The sequence below is a fragment of the Poecilia latipinna genome, unplaced genomic scaffold, assembly GCF_001443285.1.
Source record: "Poecilia latipinna isolate Pla-1442-1.1 unplaced genomic scaffold, P_latipinna-1.0 Scaffold37, whole genome shotgun sequence".
NCBI lineage: Eukaryota > Metazoa > Chordata > Actinopteri > Cyprinodontiformes > Poeciliidae > Poecilia > Poecilia latipinna.
In genome coordinates, this window is record NW_015112653.1 from 437,277 (window position 1) to 460,186 (window position 22,910).

The following is a 22,910-nucleotide window of genomic DNA, read 5'->3' on the forward strand; positions in this document are numbered from 1 at the left end:
GACACAAAAGCATGAATAATTTTCTGCTCTGGAGACCAATGTCTCGCAATGTTTTTTTTTTTGTTTTTTTGTTTTTTAATAAAAGAAACAGGAATGAGAAACAGCTCTAATGCGAGAGTAAAAGCATAATGAGGAGTCAAATGTAATCCTAGATGTTCTTACACTGTATTTGATTACTGGGCAAAAAATAAGGAACTGTCTAATTGATTTTAGAATGCAGGTGAATAGATCCTAATATAAGAATCTCTGTCCTATTTGTGTTAAAAACCCGAAAATCGGTGCAGTTAGTAGCTGCTTTTCCATTAAGTAAGAAATTAAATTAAAATCACACATGATTAAGCTTGTTCACACAATACATAATTTAAAATCATGGCAGCAACGGATGTAAACAAATATATATTTATTAGATTAAATATAATCATGATTCAGCCATGACAGCGCTCATCATCTATCAGCCATTAGGGAAGACATTGGAGCAATAAGCCTGGGCAGTGGCTACGTATGCAGTGTTTTGGCAAAACTGTAATCGCCGATTATAGAGAAGAGCAACGGATTCAATATGTTGGAATCCATAGTTCAACTTTTAATGACCTGTGTGATGCTGATAGAGCTCTGGTGGAACCAGCTGCTCATTGTCCAAAAAAACCTAAAACAAACCATCATCCTCCTGCCACTTCCTTCGTCATCGTTTCCGGGTGTTGATCACATGACTCGTGTGATGCGAACAAATTATTTTCATTGCAGTTTTGCAGATTACACCTACTTTGATATGACTGCAGAACCACCTCATCCCAGCGAAGAAACTTAATATCGAAAAGTTTTTTTTTTTTTGTTTGTTTGTTTGTTTCCATTAGGTAAACTTCTTTTCATAATTTCAATTTGCACAATTTTATGGTTAATAGAAATGCAGCTAGTCACTGATCTGACATAAACACTGGATAACATGTTTACTCTAGCAGTAAATTAGTATTGAGTAATTAGTTCACCATTCTTTGGTGTGATTATTTGTTGTTTGCACACTTTTTCCTTTGTTTTCAATTAAATAACAATTTCACTTAAAGATTTAAAATATTTACTATGGAGCTGTTAAGTTTGGTGCCTACAAGCAACAACGTTGCCATGTATTAAAAGCAGAATCTAATTAATTGATCTAGTCGATTCAGATTAGTTATTGTTATTGTGATTAAATGTAATAATAATAATAGTAATAATAACTATTGTTTTATTATTATTATTCCTATTATATGAATATTAAAAGCAGAATAGTTAATATTCATAATATTCGTTCTACGTGTAATGTAGAAAGAAAGAAGTTACAACAGCACCTTATATCAGTTTACTTTGGATTAGTCCAGATCCACAAGCTACGGGAAGGAAGAGCCAGAGTGATGGTGGAAAAGATGTAATCGATTCATGTCTCTAAAAAGACAGACAGTGACACGGTTATCCTTTTTTTTTTCAGGCTGCATCGCTATCTCCCCCCTGCAGGCATTTCTTATTCCAGGTCTGGCAGATTATATGAAGAGCTGATGCAACTTGGCGTTGGCAGGGCGTTTTTTTTTCTTCTTCTTCTTTTGTTTTGGGTTTGTTTTCTGCATGAATAACCAAGACGCGTTGTTTCCGACGCAGGAAGCACGTCTCAGACTTTAAATCATTGATATCTTTGGCGGACTTCTTGCTGGTAGGTAGGTCAACATCTTTTTTGGGGGGTGGTGGGGGTGGGTTGAGGAATGAGTGACGGTGGAGGGTGAATTTAGATGGGGGTGCATCTCTGCATGATGCTCCACTGAGCTGATTTTTTTGTGCATGAAATGACTTGACATCCTCTCGACCACCGAGTGAGAGGCAGCGTGTTTGTGCGCGTCCAGAGAGAGGAAGAGAGAAAAAGAGAGACAGGGAAAGAGAGAGAGGGAGAGCAGCAACTTAGTTACCGAGCATCGCTGCCGTGTCTCCTCCGGCACAGCGAGCTGAAAGAGAAGCATTTGGCAGTTATGGTTGATCAGCGTTTCTTTCATCCTCTCCTGTGCATTAGTGACGACGGCTGCGTCTGCTTCCCTATTTCTGTTTCGCTTCGAAGGATTAAAAATAAAAAAGATGCGCTGAAGCACCCAGGAAAGACCCTACGTCTTCTTCAATGTGCGTGAGGTATGTATTTCCAGCTGGAGTTGGAGGGAAAATGATGCTGGGTGTCTGTATTGGATGTAAGACGCTAAATTTCTGTTAATCTGCCGTAATTAAGGTATATGGTTCAATTGAAAGCTTGTGTTTTTTGTTTATTTGCTTTTTCACGTTTCAGCAAGCAAATGCAATATGGCTTCTCTACACAGACATTTGTTTTGTTCTTAGTAGTTGCTCTGACCTCGCTTTGCTTTTTTTTTTCTTTCCTTTCCTTTGCACTGCTTAAACAAGTTCCTTTCAATTCAGAGTAAAGTTTCTTGATTGTAGGAGAAAATCTTGACTTGTGAGCTTTCTGATGTGAGAGTTGCTGTCAGATTCGCATTACGATGTGTTTTTGTTTTGTTTTGTTTTGTTTTTTATTCTAGATGACACTGAGGATACCTTAGCAGGACTACAAGTTTGGCCATTATTTGCAGGAAAATGCAGCTTTGGATTCCATATGTTTTGCTCGGTGCAACGTCAGTGTGCACCGTTGAAATGTCTGGCCATTATGGGGAAATCTGTCAAGAACTGTGCGCCTGTGAGGAAAGAGAAGGGATGCTTACAGTGAGCTGTGAAAGCCGAGGAATTGCAAGACTCTCTGACATAAGCCCAGTGCTCTTCTCCCAGTATCAACTGCTCCTTACTGGGAATCTTTTGACAAAGCTTTCTACCAATGATTTTGCTGAGTACAAAGGACTTACAATATTAAATCTTGGAAATAATGAAATATCAGAAGTTAAAGCTGGAGCTTTTAATGGACTGCAGGGATTAAAACGATTACATCTCAATAATAACAAAATCGATGCCTTGAAAGAAGAGTTTTTCCATGGCCTTGAAAGTCTGAAGTATTTACAGATTGATTATAATTACATCAGTCATGTGGAGCAAAATGCCTTCAGCAGACTTCGACATCTGGAGGTCTTGATTCTGAATGACAATTTAATATCTAGCCTGCCTGTAAACCTTTTTCAGTTTGTACCATTGACTCATTTAGACCTACGAGGGAATCAGCTCAAAGTGCTTCCCTACGTTGGTCTGCTGGAGCACATGAACAGTGTCGTGGAGTTACAGCTGGAGGAGAATCCGTGGAACTGCTCCTGTGAGTTGATTGCTCTGAAGACCTGGCTGGAAAGCATTTCGTACACAGCCTTGGTTGGGGACGTGGTTTGTGAGTTCCCATTTCGGCTTCATGGAAGAGACCTTGACGAGGTTTCGAAGCAAGAGCTGTGCCCAAGGAGAGCAATTGCTGAGTATGAGATGCCACCTCCCCCTCATCTGGGCATTGACGCATACTACAGGACCACTCCAGCTGTTGGCGCCTCCTTCACCGCATCTGGCATCGCAAGATCTTCATCGAGACCGACCAAGGGACCTCGTCAGTCAGCCAAATTAAAATCAAAACCCACCGCCCGTGTCCCGTCCAACAAGCCACAGAATTATGGTCAAATTGTGTCGTATCAGACCAAATCTCCAGTGCCTTTAGATTGCCCAACTGCCTGCACCTGCAATCTCCAGATTTCAGACCTTGGGCTGAATGTGAACTGCCAGGAGAGAAAGATTGAACAGATCTCTGATCTGAACCCTAAACCATACAACCCCAAAAAGATGTATCTTACAGGGAACTACATCTCTGTGGTGCATTGCTCAGATTTTATTGAGGCAACTGGATTAGATTTGCTTCATCTTGGTAACAATAGGATAGCTGGGGTAGATGATAGAGCTTTTGGCGATTTGACAAATCTGCGAAGACTGTACCTTAATGGGAATTTGATTGACCATCTTAGATCCAATATGTTTTATGGACTAGAGAGCCTGCAGTTCTTGTATTTAGAGTACAATGTCATTAAAGAAGTAACTGCGGACACTTTTCAACATGTCCCAAAACTTCAGCTTCTTTTTTTAAACAATAATCTCTTGAAAACTTTACCTGAGGGCACTTTTAATGGCTTGACATTAGCTAGACTAAATCTTCGTAACAACCACTTGCGGTATCTTCCTGTCAGGGGTGTACTTGATCAATTAACAGCCCTTGTTCAAGTCGATTTATACGAGAATCCCTGGGATTGCTCGTGCAATATACTAGATCTGAAGATGTGGCTGGAGCTGCTCAGCATGGGCACAGTTGTAAACAACGTCATCTGTGGCTCCCCCAAGAAGCTGGCTGGGGAAGATATGAGATACATTAAGACTACTAATGTCTGCCCTAATAACTCTGAGATACTTGCTTCTATGATTCCGCCCTCCGAGGAATCCTTCCCGGGGAGCACTATCACTATAGAAACATCTTTAGACTCCGACACTCAGCTCAACACTATTCCTTTATCTGTAATGATTCTTGCCCTTCTCCTCTTATTTATTGTGTCTGTGTTTGTGGCTGCGGGACTGTTTGTGGCTACAAAAAAGAGACGCCAGAAGAGTCAAAGTGAGCAGAATGAATCGATGAATGCTTGCATTAGCTCTCTCAACATGGAGTACGGCCTTTACAAAAAGGCATCCATTCCCAAAGTAAGAACATCAGCTGGGCATGTATACGAGTATATCCCACCTCCTACTGAAGCCACATGCAGAACTGGTGCACAAACCCCCATGGACAACAAAGCAGTGGATGGATTTAGAGACTTTGACGAGTTAAGCAGCGCCTTTCTGGGTAACCTCGATGAAGAGGCAGCCAGTAACGTGATAAGCTCGGAGTACAGCGCCACCACTCCAGAGCCTCTTAACAAGCCATCCACCCCTTACCGAGACGATCCGTGCTACTATAGAGACGTACTTGAACCTGACAAGAACAGACGCCACAGCAGCACGTTACCTTGCAGACACGGTGCGCACTCAGCAAATCAGTATACCTCAGACTTTGATGCAAGGCATCAATATGTGCAACCAGACAGAATACAACAGACAATATTGTATTGTACAACGCCGAGTTCCGTTTATGTGGAACCCAACAGGAGCGAGTACTGGGAACTGAAAGCAAAGCTTCACCTTGATCCAGATTACCTCGAGGTTCTGGAAAAACGAACTACATTCACACAGTTTTAAAACACCTGTCCTCGCGATGATCAGTGCGGACGCATTTGTGTGGTAAAGGGACAATTTTCTCAATTCAGCAAACTGCAGTGCAAGATATTAAATGCTTTTTTTTCTGGGAATTATGCTTTACAGAGTGAGTGATACAAGAGGGCAATTATTCATTTTGAAGCGCCACTTAACACTTCAGTCCAGTGTGGTTTGCATTTGAGTTTGAATGTGCAAATATCAACATAAAACTCAGATTCAGGGCTCTTATGACTCACCCTTTCACTGAATTCACCCTGAAGAGAATCACTGTCAATAATTTGAGCCTGAGCTTTAACTCTGAAATTGGCTGCATTTTATGAGTATTAATGAGCCATGAAGACGATACGTTCTTCACCTCTAAATAAGCTTATGCTATTTGACAGCGATACACATAAGGCAGCCAGTTCTGCCAATTTTCTTACTTTTTTGTATGAAACCCAAGCATTGAAGTTCAAGTTAAATTTTATTGATTTATACAAAAGTCTTCATCAAAATGTATCATTCAAGATTAATAACTGTAGAACAATTATATGAAATACATTAATATTCTTCATTTTTACCACAAACATAAATTATGGATGCAGTGAAAGTCTCCACTCCAGCAGATAGGTGGGAGAAATGTAATGATTATCTGTACCATGACAGTATTACACTAGCCTTGTTTGTATACTTAGACCCTTCTGGTGATAACCTTTCATTTCCCAACCAGCAGAAGTTTTAGGTTAAGTTAATACTTGTTGCACTTGTGATTAGTAACCAAAAATTTGTATCAGTTCGGATGTCTTTATTTCTGTTCTCCGCACTGCAAATTTGTACAAATGCAGTTTCTGCAACTTTACTACACATAAATGTACATCCATTTTAAAATTTCCTTAAATCAACACCAAAGCAATCTAAAAAACAAAAAAAAAGCATAAAAACATAAATATGCAACGAAAACCCTGTTAAATGTTTGATTTATACTACCTGTATTCCTTGTGCATCTGTGCAGCTGTATTTCCATAACACCACATTTAATGCTTAGTGCAAAATAAAAGTCCAATCTGCTCGGTGTGAACTAAGCGTGAGCTATAGCTGCTGACCCACAACAAGACCCCTTGTCAGTGTCAGGTTTGGCATAATTTAGATGATGAAATTATATACATTAGCTCAACCTCATCAAAGAAAGGACACCAGTGTTTACTGTAATTACCATTATGGAAAAAGTGGGTGAGTAAATTAATTTGAGTAAATTTTCCTGACCAACAGTTGAGTCTTGTTTCAGGCTTAGAAAGGGCTGCAAATAGATTTATTTACACACCAGGCTGGAATGTGTATAGGAAAAAGAAAATGAGAATTTTAAAATAATAATTCTGCAAGAGACTGAAATAGAAATATTCACCTGAGCCTGACTCCCCAGCAAACTAGAACTCAAGTATAGTATTTTCTTTGTTTGCTTTAGTTGGTAGCATTTAACTGCCAGAGCTGGGAAATAAATTCAGCAGTAGCTCATTGTGACGTGAAACTTTCACGTCATAGCGAGATGTAAAACTTGTTAAAATGCGAAAATGTTCTCATTTTAACGATATACTGCTTCTGAATTTATTTCCAAGTTCTGGCAGTTAAAAGCTTCTGTAAGTTTGTCCTCAGTGTTTATTGTTCAGGACCTGCAGTGTACATACAAGCAGAGGGACATCTTTTAATAAAGACCTCACTTGTTAACTTACAAAAGGATGAAGCAAAACTCGAAAAAATTCAAGAGGTTGTCTAATGTGCTGAAATGAAGTTATAAAGTGGTGTATTTCAAATCAAAGTGATTAATTTTGCATGTTAATGCTGAGAATTATGAAATTTTACCTGGTTCTGAGACATAAAAAAAAAAAGATCAAGTAAGTAATCAAGTCGGTATTTTTCATTTCTATAAAAGTCATCTCAATTGTTGATTTTACTGTTGCTTGCAAATACTTTCGAGTTTGAGATGTCCGGGAACAGCAGCAGTGTGCATAATGCCAGTTTTCAACCCATGGCACTGGGTTGAAAACTGGTTGAAACACATTTGCATTTGCACGTTCATGTATAGAACTGCACAGTGACCCAGTTGTCCATGGTGTTGCCTTGCAGCAAGAAATTTCTGGGTTTAAATCTCGGTCAGGACCTTACTGTGTGCTGTTTGCATCTTCTCCCTGTGCAGGTGAAGATATTCTCTTCCAAACACCAAAAATATTTGAATGGAATGAATTGGACAGCTTAAATTGCCCATCAACATGCGTGTGTGTTCATTGTCATTTGGCCTGGTTGCAACCTGCCTCCTGAAAACCTGACACTGGTTTAACTGGTATGTTGTTCGGAGTTGGGTCTATTTCATGCTTTGTCTTAATATTCCTTTTATTTAGAGAAAATTTATTGGCCTCAGGCATGTGTGAGCATCTGTTAAACAACTATTTTTATATTAGAAAAAAAACAAACAAACTCCTTTATATATATATATATATATATATATATATATATATATATATATATATATATATATATATATATATATATATATATTTTATTTCCTTTTCTTTATTAATAGAAGTTGAGAAAATGCACTATTGACTCTACTGATCAATGATGATGTCACTTTTGTAAATTCACAACACAGAAACATGCATACAGCCACTGATTTGGTCTGGTAAATGCAGACAGAAGGGTTACATTATGTTACAAATTATTTACTATGCATAGATATAGATGACACTCGGACAATCTGTTCATTTCTCAGTTGTCACCGAACCTTTATGATGATGATGATGCCATCTTTTCAAAGGTGGCACCTTTACTTCAGTCATTTGCGTCTTTATGGTGAGGGATATTATACCCCACGTAAGAGCTGTTTGGTAGAAAATCATAATAAATGACTGGTTAATCGGATAAAGTTATTTCTATGCATAAGACTTGCTTCAAAGGAAACTAAGCACATCATCCAGTCTTAATCTAGTCTAATCAGGTCCTGGGGTAATAGAGTAAGCCAAGAAATATGACTTTCCCTGAGAGTTAAATACGCAGTTATTTCTCAAATGCACTGAACTTGTCACCATAGCTCAGCCAATCAGAAGACATGCTGTTTTTACACTGTGTCTGCATGACAGCGAGTTTTATATTGCAGCATGATGCTAAGCAAAGAGGATGTCTTGATTTGTTGCCTTTCTTGTATCAACTTTGTCATGGATTTACTTGTTTTCTGATTAGAGCAAGTGTGCTAAACTATTCACAGCTGATGCATGATATGAACCTGCACAGCTATATTTTTATGTTTTTTTTTTCTTTGTTAGTATTCTGCTATAAAATGACAGTGGTGAAAACAGTACAAAATACAATGTTTATTTGATTGTATCAGGTCTGAAGTTTGTTCAGTTTGTGGTGTGCTATAACTTTTTTAGTTCAAAGCAGCAAAAAAAATTTAAAAAAATGGGTTCAGGTAGTGTTGAGAGAAAGTATATTAGGGATGTCCTGAGCTGATCCCAGATCTACTTGTTGCAAACTCGGTTTGGAGGTTTATAGCCTGAAAAATAGCACAGCGCTTTATTGACCTGAAAAATCTTGGTTTTCAAGTAGCCATCTTCCCTTGCCAGGTATTGGAGTGTATTGCAAAACCTATGTAATTCAGGCAAAAATCTGACAAAATTAAGCAGACTTTTATATAGATATATATAGCATCCAATCCTTACACAACCTGAAAATGTGTGTTCCTTTTGATCCAGTCTAATGTTGAGTGTGTATTAGGATTAAAGATGTGGGATTCACAATGTCCAGCTGCATCAGGACAAGGTACATTAGTTTTAATTCGATATGTGTGTTGTGTATAGATGGCATGTGAGAGGCATCTCTGTCCCCACTGTGTCTCTTATTAAAATTACATTTCTTTCTCTATCTCTCTGGACATCATGTAACATCACCAATACTAGTTGACATGAAAGAAAAATTTAAACTTGCCGATAGGATAAAATTCCTGAAAATCTTCGTTTTTCTGAGATATGTGGTGAATGCTAGTTTGCAACTTAATGTTGCATAATGTCAACATTTGACAATTTAAACTTTGCATAGCCTGGTCGATTTTCTCCAAACGTGCAGATGGAAACATGCCTATTTCGCATTCTCTTTCTTTCATTCATGTTTTTTTTTTTTTACTTTTTTGTGACATCTCAAAGGTTTGCTCAAAATTCGCATGACAGTTTGTTGTAAACATAGCTTGTGTCATGTGACCTCGTCTGTGCAGTGCTCAAATGTAATTATCTGACTGGTGAACAGCAGCTGAAACAGTTGTCATTCAATCTGAGACATTCAAAGCAAAGTTATTAGTTTCTGAAGCAGGATAATTACTTTCTCTGACAGCTACCTGTGCCCACTGTTGGGTAGAATTACTATGAAACATATATTTTTAGCCAAATCACATATTAAAGCAGAGTACACATGCTAATATTAGCCTGGTACTTTTGTAAACTTCTCAGCATTAAATTTTATTTAGCAAGAAAAAGATGAGTTTTTTTTTTTTTGTTTTTAAGAATGTGCAGTTGAATGTGCAGAGCCAAATATATCATTAGAAGCAAAAAATAAAAATTAAATGATGCTTTATGAATGACAGAAAGTTCGGACATCCCTAATCTGGGTTAATATTATTTTTTTACAATGCAAAAGTGTAATAAAATGTGTTTACTGTACATACCAGAAATTTGTAAAGTTTTTTTTTTTTTTTTTAATTCACTATGTGGTTATTACTGACATTATGCAATTGTTTTTTGGTCCCTATTAAGACTATAAATACTACTAATCTAAACATGCTAGAATTAAATGTGACTGTTGTGTGAATATTTGCAAATGTTTAAATTACGAAGAGGAAACCGGGTCAGTCTCTGATTCTCATTCCAACTTCTCTTGTTTGCCTGTGTTTGCTTTGTTCGATTTTCATATGAAACAGTGAATTTTCTGTGTCAGCCTCTGTAAATAGAACACATCATCAGCATTTTCATTGCAAACTTGTTTTGTCTTTGAAGGCAAAAAAAAAAAAAAAAAAACCTCATGTCTCTTTATTTGGAAAAACAAAGTGCAACTAGGAATTTGTGGGATTAAAATATCTACAGTGTGCCATTTTATTTAGTAGTTAGCTAATGAATAAAAGATATGCATTCATTTGAGTTGCTGTTGTCTTCCTTAGCTCTGCAAACCACGTTGTGTGTCACACTGCATGGGAAGGACAGAATTTAATCGTTCGACAAGCCCTCCGGCGATTTTATGAACATTTCAGAGCTGAAATCCTATTAAAATATTCAAGACATTCTTTTCTTTTCCATAGTTAAACAAAAAAGAAATAATGAAACACGCTACGATGCATATTATTACTGAGATTGACTGAGAGCTTGAATAATCAATGACGTTCACAAAGTTCAGAAACTCATTTTAGGAAAGGCTATTTTCAAAACTGGGTTTTATTTAATAAAGCCTCTGTGGGAAAACAAGACAGAAAATTCTTGATGTAATGTACTCTGTGCTGTAATATTAAAACAGTTGACCTCGTTGTAGTCGTGCAGTATGAAGACATTTGTGTGCTTACAGACACTTAAGGAAAACAACATTTGTTTTGGGATGTTTTTTTTGTTTTGTTTTGTTTTCTGCAGAAAAAGCTTTCTGGAAGCTGAGTATCCATGGTAACATCCAATTACCTGACACATAAGCAGACAAAATCGTGTGCATGAGGTACAATTGCCACACAGAGTTTGTAAATATCTGATACACAGATTTATGTTATGTGTATATTTTTACTGTATTTCAGTATCTATTGTCTGTGGTTTATCTCTCCTCATCTTCCCTTCAATTCTGACTAACACTGCTGAAGAACAGCATGAAAACAGTATGATGCTGCCACCAATGTTTTTCAATGTGGCAGGGTGCAGTGCAGTGTTAGTTCTTCATCAGATGTAATCGTTTGCAGCTTTGCTCTCATCTGACAAGAGCAACCTTCTTGCAGCTCTCGTAGAGATCCACTTGGTCTACTGGATGCTTCTCTGATTAACGCTCTTCGCGGTACAGTCGGATCACCGTTGTGCCACATGATAGATTGGACAGCACCGTGTGAGAGGCTCAAAGATTACCATATTGTTTTCTTACCTAACCCTGGTTCAAATTTCTCGGCTTTATCGTGGACTTGTTAGGCAATTGATTCCACTGCATTTTATTTTAGTGCATCAGAAGGTAGGCAGTGAAGACAAACTCGAACCACATTTTCAGACTTTTATTTTGAAAAGTATCTAGAATTTTACCCATCACAATCTTGTCCTACTTTGTGATTGGAGTGAGTATTAATGCAAGGCCCCCGTATACTCATTCACTTTTTTGTTTTCCAGGTTGATAGTGTAATGTCGCTTTGATGCTTGAAGACCCCAGCTTTGCCAGGGAGAGGGAAAATTAGGCCAGATCAACATTATGTAAGCTTGAAGAGATGTGTCAGGCAGTGTGAAGACGGCATATGACTGCAAGCGCTAACCAAAGGACAAACACTAGCTTCTATTTTCCGGGCAACACGTTAGAAACACAGATGATTCAAACCTCCTTGACATTTCTGTCGTTGCGAAGAGTAGAGAGAAATCTTATCTGTAACAATCCGCGTGTGGTTTGCAGTTGTTAGTCTCAGACTCCGCGTCTGTCCCTGAAGATTTCTGAGTCTTCTGTTTCCCTGAGCTGTGTGTGCTGTGTTTCTCTCCCTCTCACTTTTATCTGTGTGTGTTTAAAAGTGTGTCTGAGTGCATAAATTATTGACTCAGTGTGTATTCATGCTTGCCTCAAGGACTTTGCCAAACAACATGGCAATACCTTCATCCTATCTATTCGTCTTTCGACATTTTCTGATTTTAAAAGCCCTCCTCAAACTTGAATGCCTTCAGTAATAATTAATGCGTTGCATTTCAGACATAAACTACCATTTATCTATGTCCAGTTTTCTTGTTAAATCATGTATGATGCCGTGACGTCCACTGGATTAGGACGATTCTGGGAACAAATCACACGTTTCTGGGCTGCGTCTTCAGGGATTCAGATTTGCAAAATTTTGTCAAGAGCATTGGCAACCACTGAAAACAGTATGTTCGAGGCACACTAATATTTATGAAGGCTGATCCAAGCTTATGTCTGCCAACCTGAGAAAAGTGACAAAATCCCCCCATCGTCCTCCCATTTATAGTACTCACGCTGAACACAAGAGTGATATTTCACATCAAGAAGAAAGGAGAAAAGCTTAAGCAACAGGCACACTAAGATGCCATATTGTGAAGACAGTGAATTGATGTTTATAAGAAGCTTTCCTTGCTCTGAGTAAGAATATCTGCTGGCTGTGCGCATAATAACGTCTGAGACTTGTTGCTGTTACCAGGATAAATGAATCCCTTTTATCCCAAACATTTGCCAGACATGAAAACATGCAAATCATGAGTCATTAGTTACCATTTGGAAGAATCAGGAATATATATGTTTATGCATTTGTCAATCCAGAGAAGTACAGAGGAAAAATGTGTTTCTACCAGTTGTATAATAGGATTTAGGTTCTTAAATGAAGACGCTGAAAGTTGCTTCTGTAGCAGAGGCACACATGTGGTATATAATGTGTATGAGGACTGTACATTTTTTAACATGTTTTCATGGAAGCTTGATTAAATTGTATATGCTCACGTTTCAAATGCACAGTGAAGCAATGCACTTGATGTAATTCTTCTTGCTGTAAGGCACTGATGCCTTCCAGCAAGAAGGTCCTGGGTTCGATTCCCGGCCCAGGGTCTTTCTGCATGGAGTTGGTATGTAGACTCAGTATGTATTCATGCTTCCCTCAAGGACTTTGTCAAACAAAGCCTCAAGGACTTTGTACCCGGAGAGAAGTCAGGTACTCTGGCTTCCTCCCACAGTCCAAAAACATGACTGTCAGGTTAATTGGTTTCTCTAAATTCTCCTTAGGTGTGTGTGTGTGTGTGTGTGTCTGTGTGTATTATTGTTTGTCCTGTCTGTCTCTGTGTTGCCCTACGATGGACTGGCGAGCTGTCCAAGGCGTACCCCGCTTCTCGCCCGAAATATCTCGCTGTAGATAGGCACCGGCACCCCTCCCGACCCCACTAGGGACAAGGTTGTAAGACGATGGAGGTTAGCCAATATATTTTGTAATCTTTTTGACTATAAGCATTGTAAAGCACAGGGATATTCAAAATGTGTGGCTGTTTTTAAATGTGATGGAAAACACAACAACAGATTAATCCTATTCTGTCAATCCAGAAAATATAATATAATGTAAACTGGGAGTCAGTTTTTGTGTGTGTTAAATTTATAAGTTACCATATTTTTATTTTTATTTTTTTTGTTCTTTACAATAGTTTGCTAGAATTCTCTTCCATTCCTCAGGATCTGAATTCAGAGACAGCCTTGCTCGTAATAAACTTTGTAAAGTTTATTTTATGCTGCAGTGAACTTTGAAGTACATGCACAGGCTCGATTTTAATTGGAATTTTACAAAACCTTTGCATCATTATTATTATTATTATTATTATTATTATTATTATTATTATTATTATTAATCTAGCATGTAGCAATTAAAACTATTTTGCTTATTCAAACTGACCTAAAACAAACAAACAAAAAAAAAGGTTTAGTCTGATTAGATGTCAGAACAAAAGGTTATGCGGTTTTTCAAATAGTGTAAATATGTGATTTCAGCTGTAAATAAAACAGTGTTTACAGGCACGATTGTAAAAGGGTTAAGACCGCTTGCCTAGTTCAAAGTAATCGTCTGTGTTTTCCTCTCCTCAATCGTTAGCATACTGGGCCATTCTTATGCTGCCCTGCAGAGTTGCTTATCTCATCTTAACCTCAGCCTTTCTTTCTTTTTTTATCAGCTCCTTCTTGTAGCTCTTCATCACATCAAGGGCACTGATGTGTCTTGGCCTGAAGTGTCGCAAGAGCGGCTACCACTAAAAGGCAGGCTTATCGGGTATGAATTTGTTATAAAAAAAGAAAAAAAATAGAGGAAGAAAATAAAAAATAAAAAACAAGCAGGACCAGGATAGGCTGGATGGTGTGTTGCATTTGTTTAATAAAACTATCCTGGTTGTTTATGTTGTTTGCCTAGAGGTAGGTTTATTTAGAAATGCAGCACACCAGCATGAACAGTGTCTCCTGCTGATTTGAAAAAGATGTGACCTGAAAGGGCTCTGTGTTTGTTTCCTCATTCAGTTAAGAGAGAGAAGAGAGAGACAGAGGAGAAAGACACAAAACCCAGAATGAAAAAGCAGCTGAGCCTGAACAGTAATGCCAGACTGAAGATTTAAGCTTTTAACTAAACAAGTGTTATCACGCAGTTTAAATAGAACTGTGGGTTAGTTTGGGAATTTAAGCATGAGAATACATATTATTTATAGCTAAAACAAAACAGTGCAGCTTACTTTAAAATTTCATAATCTAAGGCCCCGTGATAAATCTGACTTGGCTGTGAATGAAGTGCTCTGATGTGTGAGTGGACTGCTGCAGATTGCCCATGTGCTGTGGCAGTCTGAATTTAAATGCAGCAACTGCTCGACTGTTTCCTTCTGCTCCTTCCAGACCATCTTACAAACTCAAACCAACACCTGGAACGAAGGTAGCTAATCGCTGCAGTATAAATATTCAAATGTGTGCTTTGTTCTCGCGCATGTTAGTAAATCAGTTTTGATGCTTGTAATAATTATTCTCCTCAAATGTTTCCCTTTATTTTTTTTTTTCTTCTGGCGTGAACAGATAAAACTTTGTTGCAAAGCAAATAGGTTTAATTACTTGAAGCTTATGTACTTCAACCCTGCATTTTGTGCAATGGGCGAGCGTTGAATCCGTAACGAGACACTTAATGTGCACCACACAGTGGAATGTTTCACATCAGATTAATGGTCCATGGAAATAAAAAGTACTGCATATACATAATTGCTGAAGTAATCATAAAAGTAGGGGACTGAAACATTTTAAGAAAATGTCATTAATAATTAATTTGCTTAGTAAATTGTATACAGAAACATATACGGTGGATTATAGTGTAATGAGGGGCTGGGGAGTTAATAAATTTATACTTCTTCCCGCTCCTTTTTAAAGTGGACATCTTGTTTTATTGATTTTCTCTTTTGTTTGTTTCTACTTTTCTTTTTTTTGTTAATATTTTGGTTTTAGAAACCATTTCTATTATGTATATGCGATTGAATTGTAATGAAGAAAAGACTTTTGTCTGGTATTGTTCTCTGAAACAATGAAACTAAATATTGCTAACACCAAAACTTTGTTTGATGATTTAAAAACGTCTTTGTACAAAAAAAAAACAAAAAAAAAAACGAACCTTTCATTTGCAGTGAAAGCCCTGTTACTCTTTGTTTCGTTGTAAATATTCAAGGTAAAACTGCCACTTTCTCTGCCTATTTTGTATATGTTATTGACATATATTTGCTAAAACTACTTTGACGACTCGTGTTTTGTTGTCTTATTTTCATTCAACAGCAGTGGTAAATTAATCTTAAACCCTCAAAAATATAATATCAGTGGATACAAAACCAAGTCGAAGGCATCTCAAAAAAAAAATGATGAAGTTGAACTTGAAGAAAGTTTTCAAACAGATTTTAGTTCGAGGCATAGAAAGATCCCGAAGTTATCCTCAGCACTCGTGACAAGCAAAGGGTGTGCTGTGGTTCCTAAAAGCACTTTTCTGTGTTTCTGTCTTTCTTCCCCCTAAGTATCCTTGTGGGATTTCCAACAAGCTACAATGGATTCAGACAGATGGCAAGGTGGGGGTGTTGGGTAGCGTCTTCCGGACCCGAGGGAGTCCTGCCATATTCAAGCTGTCAAACAAATGTCTTCACCCAGATTTTTATGTGTTTTAACATAATGAGATCCTGACTGTCATGGTAATGTTCCACAACTGGTCGAACATCCAAAATTAACTTCGGGTGCGGTTTTGCTCCCAATTTATTGGTTCTTGTTTGGAAGTTTATGAATATATTCCTGTATTAATTACATTGTTGTTCTGCTGTAGCAGCATCTCCACAGCCTCCATGGGCACCAAGGCCATTAGTAATTTCCATAATGTAAAGCAGCAAATAGGTCAGGGAAAACATTAGCATTCATAAAGCACCACTTCAAAGAATGCTAAGCCAATGCCTCAGCATTAAATGCATTTGACCAAACATATCTTTCTTCATTAACCACTGAGAAGCATTATTGGCTGAGGGCTGTGTACTGTGGGCCAGTGGCAAGCGCATCAAAAAGCTCCTTTTAAGTTTCTCCTTGTGCTCTGGCTCGTTCTGCCATGACTCCTAACAAGCTAATGCCAGACAGCCTTCCACCAGAATGTGTCAGCTCCGCCATCATTAATGAAGCTCTTATTAATTTATGTAAAACAGCACTTCACTTGTTCACTGCTGACTGGATAATTGACAAGCTATTATTGGCCGGCTGCCAAGATCTCTCCGATTTCCCATGATGTGTGTCAAACTTGTCCTGCAAGCCGCTGAGAAGCTTCAGCAATCTTGACAAGGATTGTTTGGTATTATGAAAACATAAAGCACGTCTTTGGAAAAGCTTGAGAGGTGTCATAATATAAACAACTTAACAAATAACATCTTTAAAAGGTGCCCGATTCTGTCATAAATTTTAACCTTTCCATGTTCTGACATGAGCTATGTTTGAATTATTGCTACATATGAACATTCCTTATTTATAAAGACAAGCCTGCCAGTTAGCATAACACTCCTGATGAATGTCTCTTTTGTGTCCTTAATAAGTATATTATGGATTAATTACTTATTCCTGCATAAGTAATATTGTGTCAGTTATGTAATACATTAAAATCAACAAAACATTTTGCAGAGACTGTAAATCTATTTGCTCCAACCATGAACGGTTTACAAAGATAGCTGTAGCTTAATAATGTGGCAAAGTAAAAAAAAAGTCAATAGACCAGTGTTTGCCAAATGTTGCAGTGAAAAAGTACTTGTCTCTTTACAAAGTTCTCATCGCCCTTAAACACTAGAATGTTGTAAAGAGAAAATAAATAAATTACTATCAGACAAAGATTACGTGGATTGATTCACATCAGCAGTTTTTAATGAGTTTTTAATATTAATCTATTAATAAGACACACGAGGAGATGCATGAGCCACAAAACTGGAAAGCTTGAGCTGCCTGAGCAGCCAAATAAACAGCCGACGTCTGGCAACCTAGATTGGTATGTAATTTTGGTTCTTGTGTGAAATTAGGTGAGACTTTATTATTATTTTAATCGATCAGTTTTCCCTAAGTATGTTAAAATGAGCAAGTATTATATAATTGTATCACACAGATAAGTGATGGCATTTAAAACATGATTCTAAACTCTGCCCTTTAATATGACCTTAATATCTAAAAATAAAATAAATAAAAAAATGGAGTGAGAATGTTTACTGACCTTTGTCATTTATTAAATATGACTTATTAAAGCATTAGTGAACAGATCTACTCAATAAGAAACCCATTAGCTGGCCAGTTTAAAGCACAGTATCATTTTCTTATCCTGGTAATGTGGCTCTGTGTCATTCGCCCTGTTGTCCCTTCCTACTTAATGCTTGTTTTGAGGGTACAATGACAAATTATTTTCCCCTGCAAGTATGTTTGAGGGATTTTTTCATTTGCTTCACGTGGATTTGTGGTGCGTCTCGGGGCTAAAACCAAACTATTTTTATGAAGCGGAAGGAAGCTGCTTCAGGAGATATAAGGATGGAGGTCACAAAAGATTTTTATTTGAAACCCTTCCTGGAAATTGAACATATAAAATGCTTCAAGTAAAAAAAAAAAAAAAAAAAAAAATATATATATATATATATATATAGATAGATAGATAGATAGATAGATAGATAGATAGATAGATAGATAGATAGATAGATAGATAGATAGATAGATAGATAGATAGATAGATAGATAGATTTTTTTTTTTTACATTAAACCAGAACCTGGTTTAATGTCACAGAGTAAAGAAGGCTCAAACTACATCTCACAAGCTGAAGAATAAAATATGTGGGATCTGAAAGATGTGAAAAAAATGAGAGTGACGCAGATGTGTGGGATTAATAATGAACACAGGGCACCACTTCAAGTGATTCATGGAAGTGTGCAAGTTTCTGTTTGCTTCACACTCTCACCCCACAGTGAGGATAAAGGATTTCGTGCATTTAACCAATGCCTTGACGCAGTCCTTTAAGTGAACGGGTCATTAAAAGACGTCTGTAGGAGTTGATGAGAACACCGTGGAGGTGTTCAGTCATTTATATCAAGTGTGTTGGTGTAGCATAACTTCTAAAACATGCAGAAAAGGGGGCATGAGGGGGACCACTTTACTGTTTTCAACATTTTTAAATTGTGTGACTTAAAGTCGTTAGTGGAAGTGTCTTTTAGACAACGTCTTAGAATAGAATAAAATAGAATAAAGACATTGTGAGGATGATTGCAGGGAAAGAAAGGTAAGGGGTTAAGTCGTAGCTTTTCTCTAGCAGTCCAAGCTGTCCTTAATGAGAGCTTGTAAACCTGCCTGGTGAAAAATGACCATTGCAGAAGAGTTAGGTTGTGCCATTGATCATTACTGTTACTCCCTGCAAAATCAGTCCTCTGTTTGCAGAAATAACTCATGTTTACTGTTTAGCACTTTCACATCAACAGTGTTGGCTCATTAAGAATTTAGCCCAAACTGAATAACCCAGTGCACAAGCAGTTTCCTAAAAACTAAATTGTGAGTATTATTATTGCACATTATTATGTATTAATCTACCTCAGTAAGTTGTCATGGAGCCTAATCAAATTTTCAGTAATGCCTTTTAATTTTGCTTCTTTTTTTTTTCTTTTTTTGAAGATGAATCCAGTTTTTTAAAGTTTATTACTTTAAATCAACTTTCCAAACTCTGGAATTTGTTTCACTTAAAAATGGCATACCTGCAGTCAGACTGGAGCAGCTGGATATGCAGCTTAATGGCACAGAAGATGTTTTTAAGATGGAGAGTATACCCAAAGTATCCAGTTTCAGTGAGACGTTTTAAAAAAACAAGTCAGAGGACGCATAGAGATTTCAGAGGCTAATCAAGAGATTAGCCTCTAAAACTAGAAAAAAAAAATTACAGCATTACCTATTAGCGTACACAAGCAGCTGAGGAAACACAATCATGCCTCCAAACAAAGAGGAGAACATTTCCAATCCCTAATGAACGCTGGGCACAGCTGCATCTTAATCTGCACGATCAGCCAAAACTGCAGTAACTCCAACTGGCAAGCCTGGGTATGCTGAGAAATATCTCTCATGTCGGCAAGTTCACACACCATGATAGTTATGATGAAATCATATGGAATGGAACATCAAGTTATTTAACTGCTAATGAAAAATAAAGTATTTTAGTGAAAAGAGAGACGTTTACTCTCATAGAACATTTGTTACAGGTTTGTATAATTACTGTCTGAAATGAATGCTTTCAAACTGACCTCTGCATTAGCAATAGAGCATTACCCTTTTGTACCGAATGTAAATGATCACTGAAAAGTTTCATTGAAATGTGAAGTGGAAGTGTTTCGGTAAATCATGTTCATGCAACGTCAGTATTTTGAGATGTGATTACAGTTCTGCTTTCAGTGCAAGGTAATTTGTTACCCTTTTGAAAGCTTGGAAAACATTTTGAATATAGTCTGACCTTCTAATATGAAAATACATTTTTATCCTGGTTCTGAAAATCCAATTTTAAGTTAAGATGCGTTTAGAAAAAACAAACAAACAAAAAAAAAAAAAAACACTAAACATTGATATAAATTACTGACTACTTTAATTCAAAAACATAAAACTATGAAGACTTTTGGATGAATTATTCAAAGACACTATTTTAGATTTCACAATGTCTATTAATAATTCATCTGCTATCCTGAATATCTGAAAATACCTGAGCTTTTGTAGAGATATAAGTGCACCCGTGATGTATTTTGATCCAGAAATTCAACATTTCTGAAGGAAAAACGTAGCTCGACTCAGAGGTATTCAGACTTTTAGACATTCATCAAATGTTACTTCAAGGTTAGGCTTACAGTTCTTTTTTCAAGGTAAAATGTTTTACGCAACATTTCATTATAATTGTTTCTAAAAGTGAGAACCATTTGTATAAAAACCTGAATTGATTTAGCATTTTTTCCAATAATCACATAATAGTTCGATAAATATTCCTTAGCAAGATGCAAGATGCAAAGGAAACGTGATCATTAACCTTACCATTGACCATATTCTTGACAAGAGCTTGTTTAATTTGTTAGCTTTCTTGACACAAACCCTGCTCTGAAACGTAGTTTTTATTTTTTAATAAAATAACGATAAAAAACAAAACAAACAAAAAAAACATAGTCCCTTAATTCTTTTCTGGAAGAGCTTATATCACTCCCAGGGGTTTGATGTTGCCCGATTTATCTTCTCAAAAACAACTTTTAATGTCTGTGGTATCATTGTCCTTGCTGGAAAACTCAATAGTAACCAAATTTCAGACAGTTGCCTCAGTTGTGAACTTTGGATGAGAAATATTTTAGGAAACACCCAGACTCAAGCTTAGCATAAACCTGAATTTGCAGTTTGAGTCTATTTTAGTGGGAAGGCAGCATGAGAACCCCAATATGCCCTCCTATCCTGGTCCTCCACTGCTGCCTAGCATGTGAATATTTGCCTTGCAAATATTAGTTGGGGTGCATATTGATCATAATATTCAGCACTTTATTATTTTTCCACAGCAAAAAAACTTCTGCTTTAATGTCTCCCTACCTTAGAAACCAGGTGCAGGTAAGGAATATCCACACAAATAAAACGGTTAACTGAAAAACAAAATGCTTTTTGCTTAAGAGACATGCTGATGTATTATGATTAGGACAGTGGCACATAAATCGCCTTAATCAAGGTAATTCTTTGCTCATGCAGCACCTGTTGTGAAAGTCACAGATGGCAGCAGCAGGTTTTGTACAAGCTCCAGTCAGCTGGCTTGTTCTGAAAAAGACATCATTCAAATAGTGATGAAAGCCAGACTCTGTCAGTCAGAAAGGAAAAAAAAAGTCATATTTTGGAAAACAGTAACATAAGAAAGAACTAGAATATATAAACTTATATTTTTGGGGGGGAAATGGTAATGAAAAAACCTGGTTCATACTATAAAAATGAGCTTCAAATAAAGTGGAGTTATTTTTCTTTTTCAACTTATGCAACAAAAGGATGCTTCTCAAAAGAATACAACATTAAAGTGAGTCACTTGTATTTTGCAGGTTTGCAATAAGCAGGAATATGTTCTATCTACACTGTGGGGAATAAATTAGATGAAAGCTGCAGTGCTTAAATGACGACAACAGGAAATGTGTGTATATAGGGTAAATGTGTGTCTTCAGAAAATCGCGTTTTCATCTTTAAAACTTCAGCAGGCAACTTCATCCATCCATTTTCTGAACACCCTTGTCCCTCAGTGGGGTCGGGAGGGGTGCTGGTGCCTATCTCCAGCTAACGTTCCGGGCGAGAGGCGGGGTACATCCTGGACAGGTCGCCAGTCTGTCGCAGGGCAACACAGACACACAACCATGCGCACACACACACACACACCTAGGGGCAATTTAGACAGACCAATTAACCTAACAGTCATGTTTTTTGGACTGTGGGAGGAAACCGGAGTACCCGGAGAAAACCCATGCATGCACAGGGAGAACATGCAAACTCCATGCAGAAAGACCGGGGCCGGGAATCGAACCCAGAACCTTCTTGCTGCACGGCAACAGCTCTACCAACTGCGCCACTGTGCAGCCCGCAGGCAACTTTAATAAAAAAATAAATAAATTTTGGCACATTTCTCAAAACTCACTATGCTGCGGCAGCATAACATGAGACAATCCATGAAAAAAGGAAAACTGAGCTCATCTGGATGCTTCCTTGGCAGGTAGTCTGTTTGCTCTGAACGGTCACATCTGTAGTCAAAACGTTGTATTCGCTATAATGGTACAGCTTGGTTGACGTCTACATCACTGCCTCACTTTTGGCCATGAAACCATTTTAGGAGTCAGGAGTTGGAATTTCAAGAGTAACAAGCTTTGATAGATAACATTTCTCAACTCCGAACATCTGTGATTCATTTGCAGTGTGAAGACATAGTGGAACGGGTCTCCGTTCTGTTCCGCTCTGACTGCAGGTGGTTTCCTGCAGGACTGACTGCAGTGTGATAGGAGCTCACAGCACCATTTGCTTCTCCCTCAGTCAGGACAGGTGGTGCAGAGTGATTGGTGCTTAAATTATTGTCACCAACGTCTTCAGTAACATAGAAAAAAGGAACTAGACTTGTCACTTGTTGCTGTTTTGATAAAACATCACTGTATGAAAAGTGTCTTAAATGGCAACGGTGTTTTCCCTTGTCCTGAACACAGCACTGCCTAACCCTAAAATCCTCCACTCATCTCCACACTTGGCCACGCCCCTCAGCGTCTCTGGGCCCCACCCACTTTGATGGAACTTTTAAGTATTTTCTGGGGTTGGGATTGTGCTGTCACAGGGGATTTAGTTACACTTTAATGTTTCCAAATACCAGCATCAAGTGTCTGGAGGTTTTCTCTGTTTTTTTTTTTTTTTTTTTTTTTTTTATTGTTGGACAAAAACCCTCATTTGCGCCTTTTTTCCAAAA

At 37.6% G+C, this 22,910-nt stretch overlaps 1 protein-coding gene across 4 annotated transcripts; it reads left to right on the plus strand.

The window, feature by feature from the left end:
- The first annotated feature begins 1,342 nt into the window (after positions 1-1,342).
- slitrk5b (SLIT and NTRK-like family, member 5b) lies at positions 1,343-7,648 on the plus strand. Of its 4 annotated transcripts, none has more exons than XM_015044762.1 (3): positions 1,343-1,685; positions 2,033-2,145; positions 2,544-7,648. In XM_015044762.1, the coding sequence occupies exon 3, from the start codon at positions 2,599-2,601 to the stop codon at positions 5,197-5,199; it is 2,601 nt and encodes an 866-aa protein (XP_014900248.1). In that variant the 5' UTR covers positions 1,343-1,685; positions 2,033-2,145; positions 2,544-2,598; the 3' UTR covers positions 5,200-7,648. The 4 variants fall into 4 exon arrangements, with proteins under 4 accessions (XP_014900248.1, XP_014900237.1, XP_014900228.1 ...); XM_015044751.1 differs by having other exon boundaries at positions 1,343-1,681; XM_015044742.1 differs by lacking the exon at positions 1,343-1,685 and having other exon boundaries at positions 1,759-2,145.
- The last annotated feature ends 15,262 nt before the right edge of the window (positions 7,649-22,910 follow it).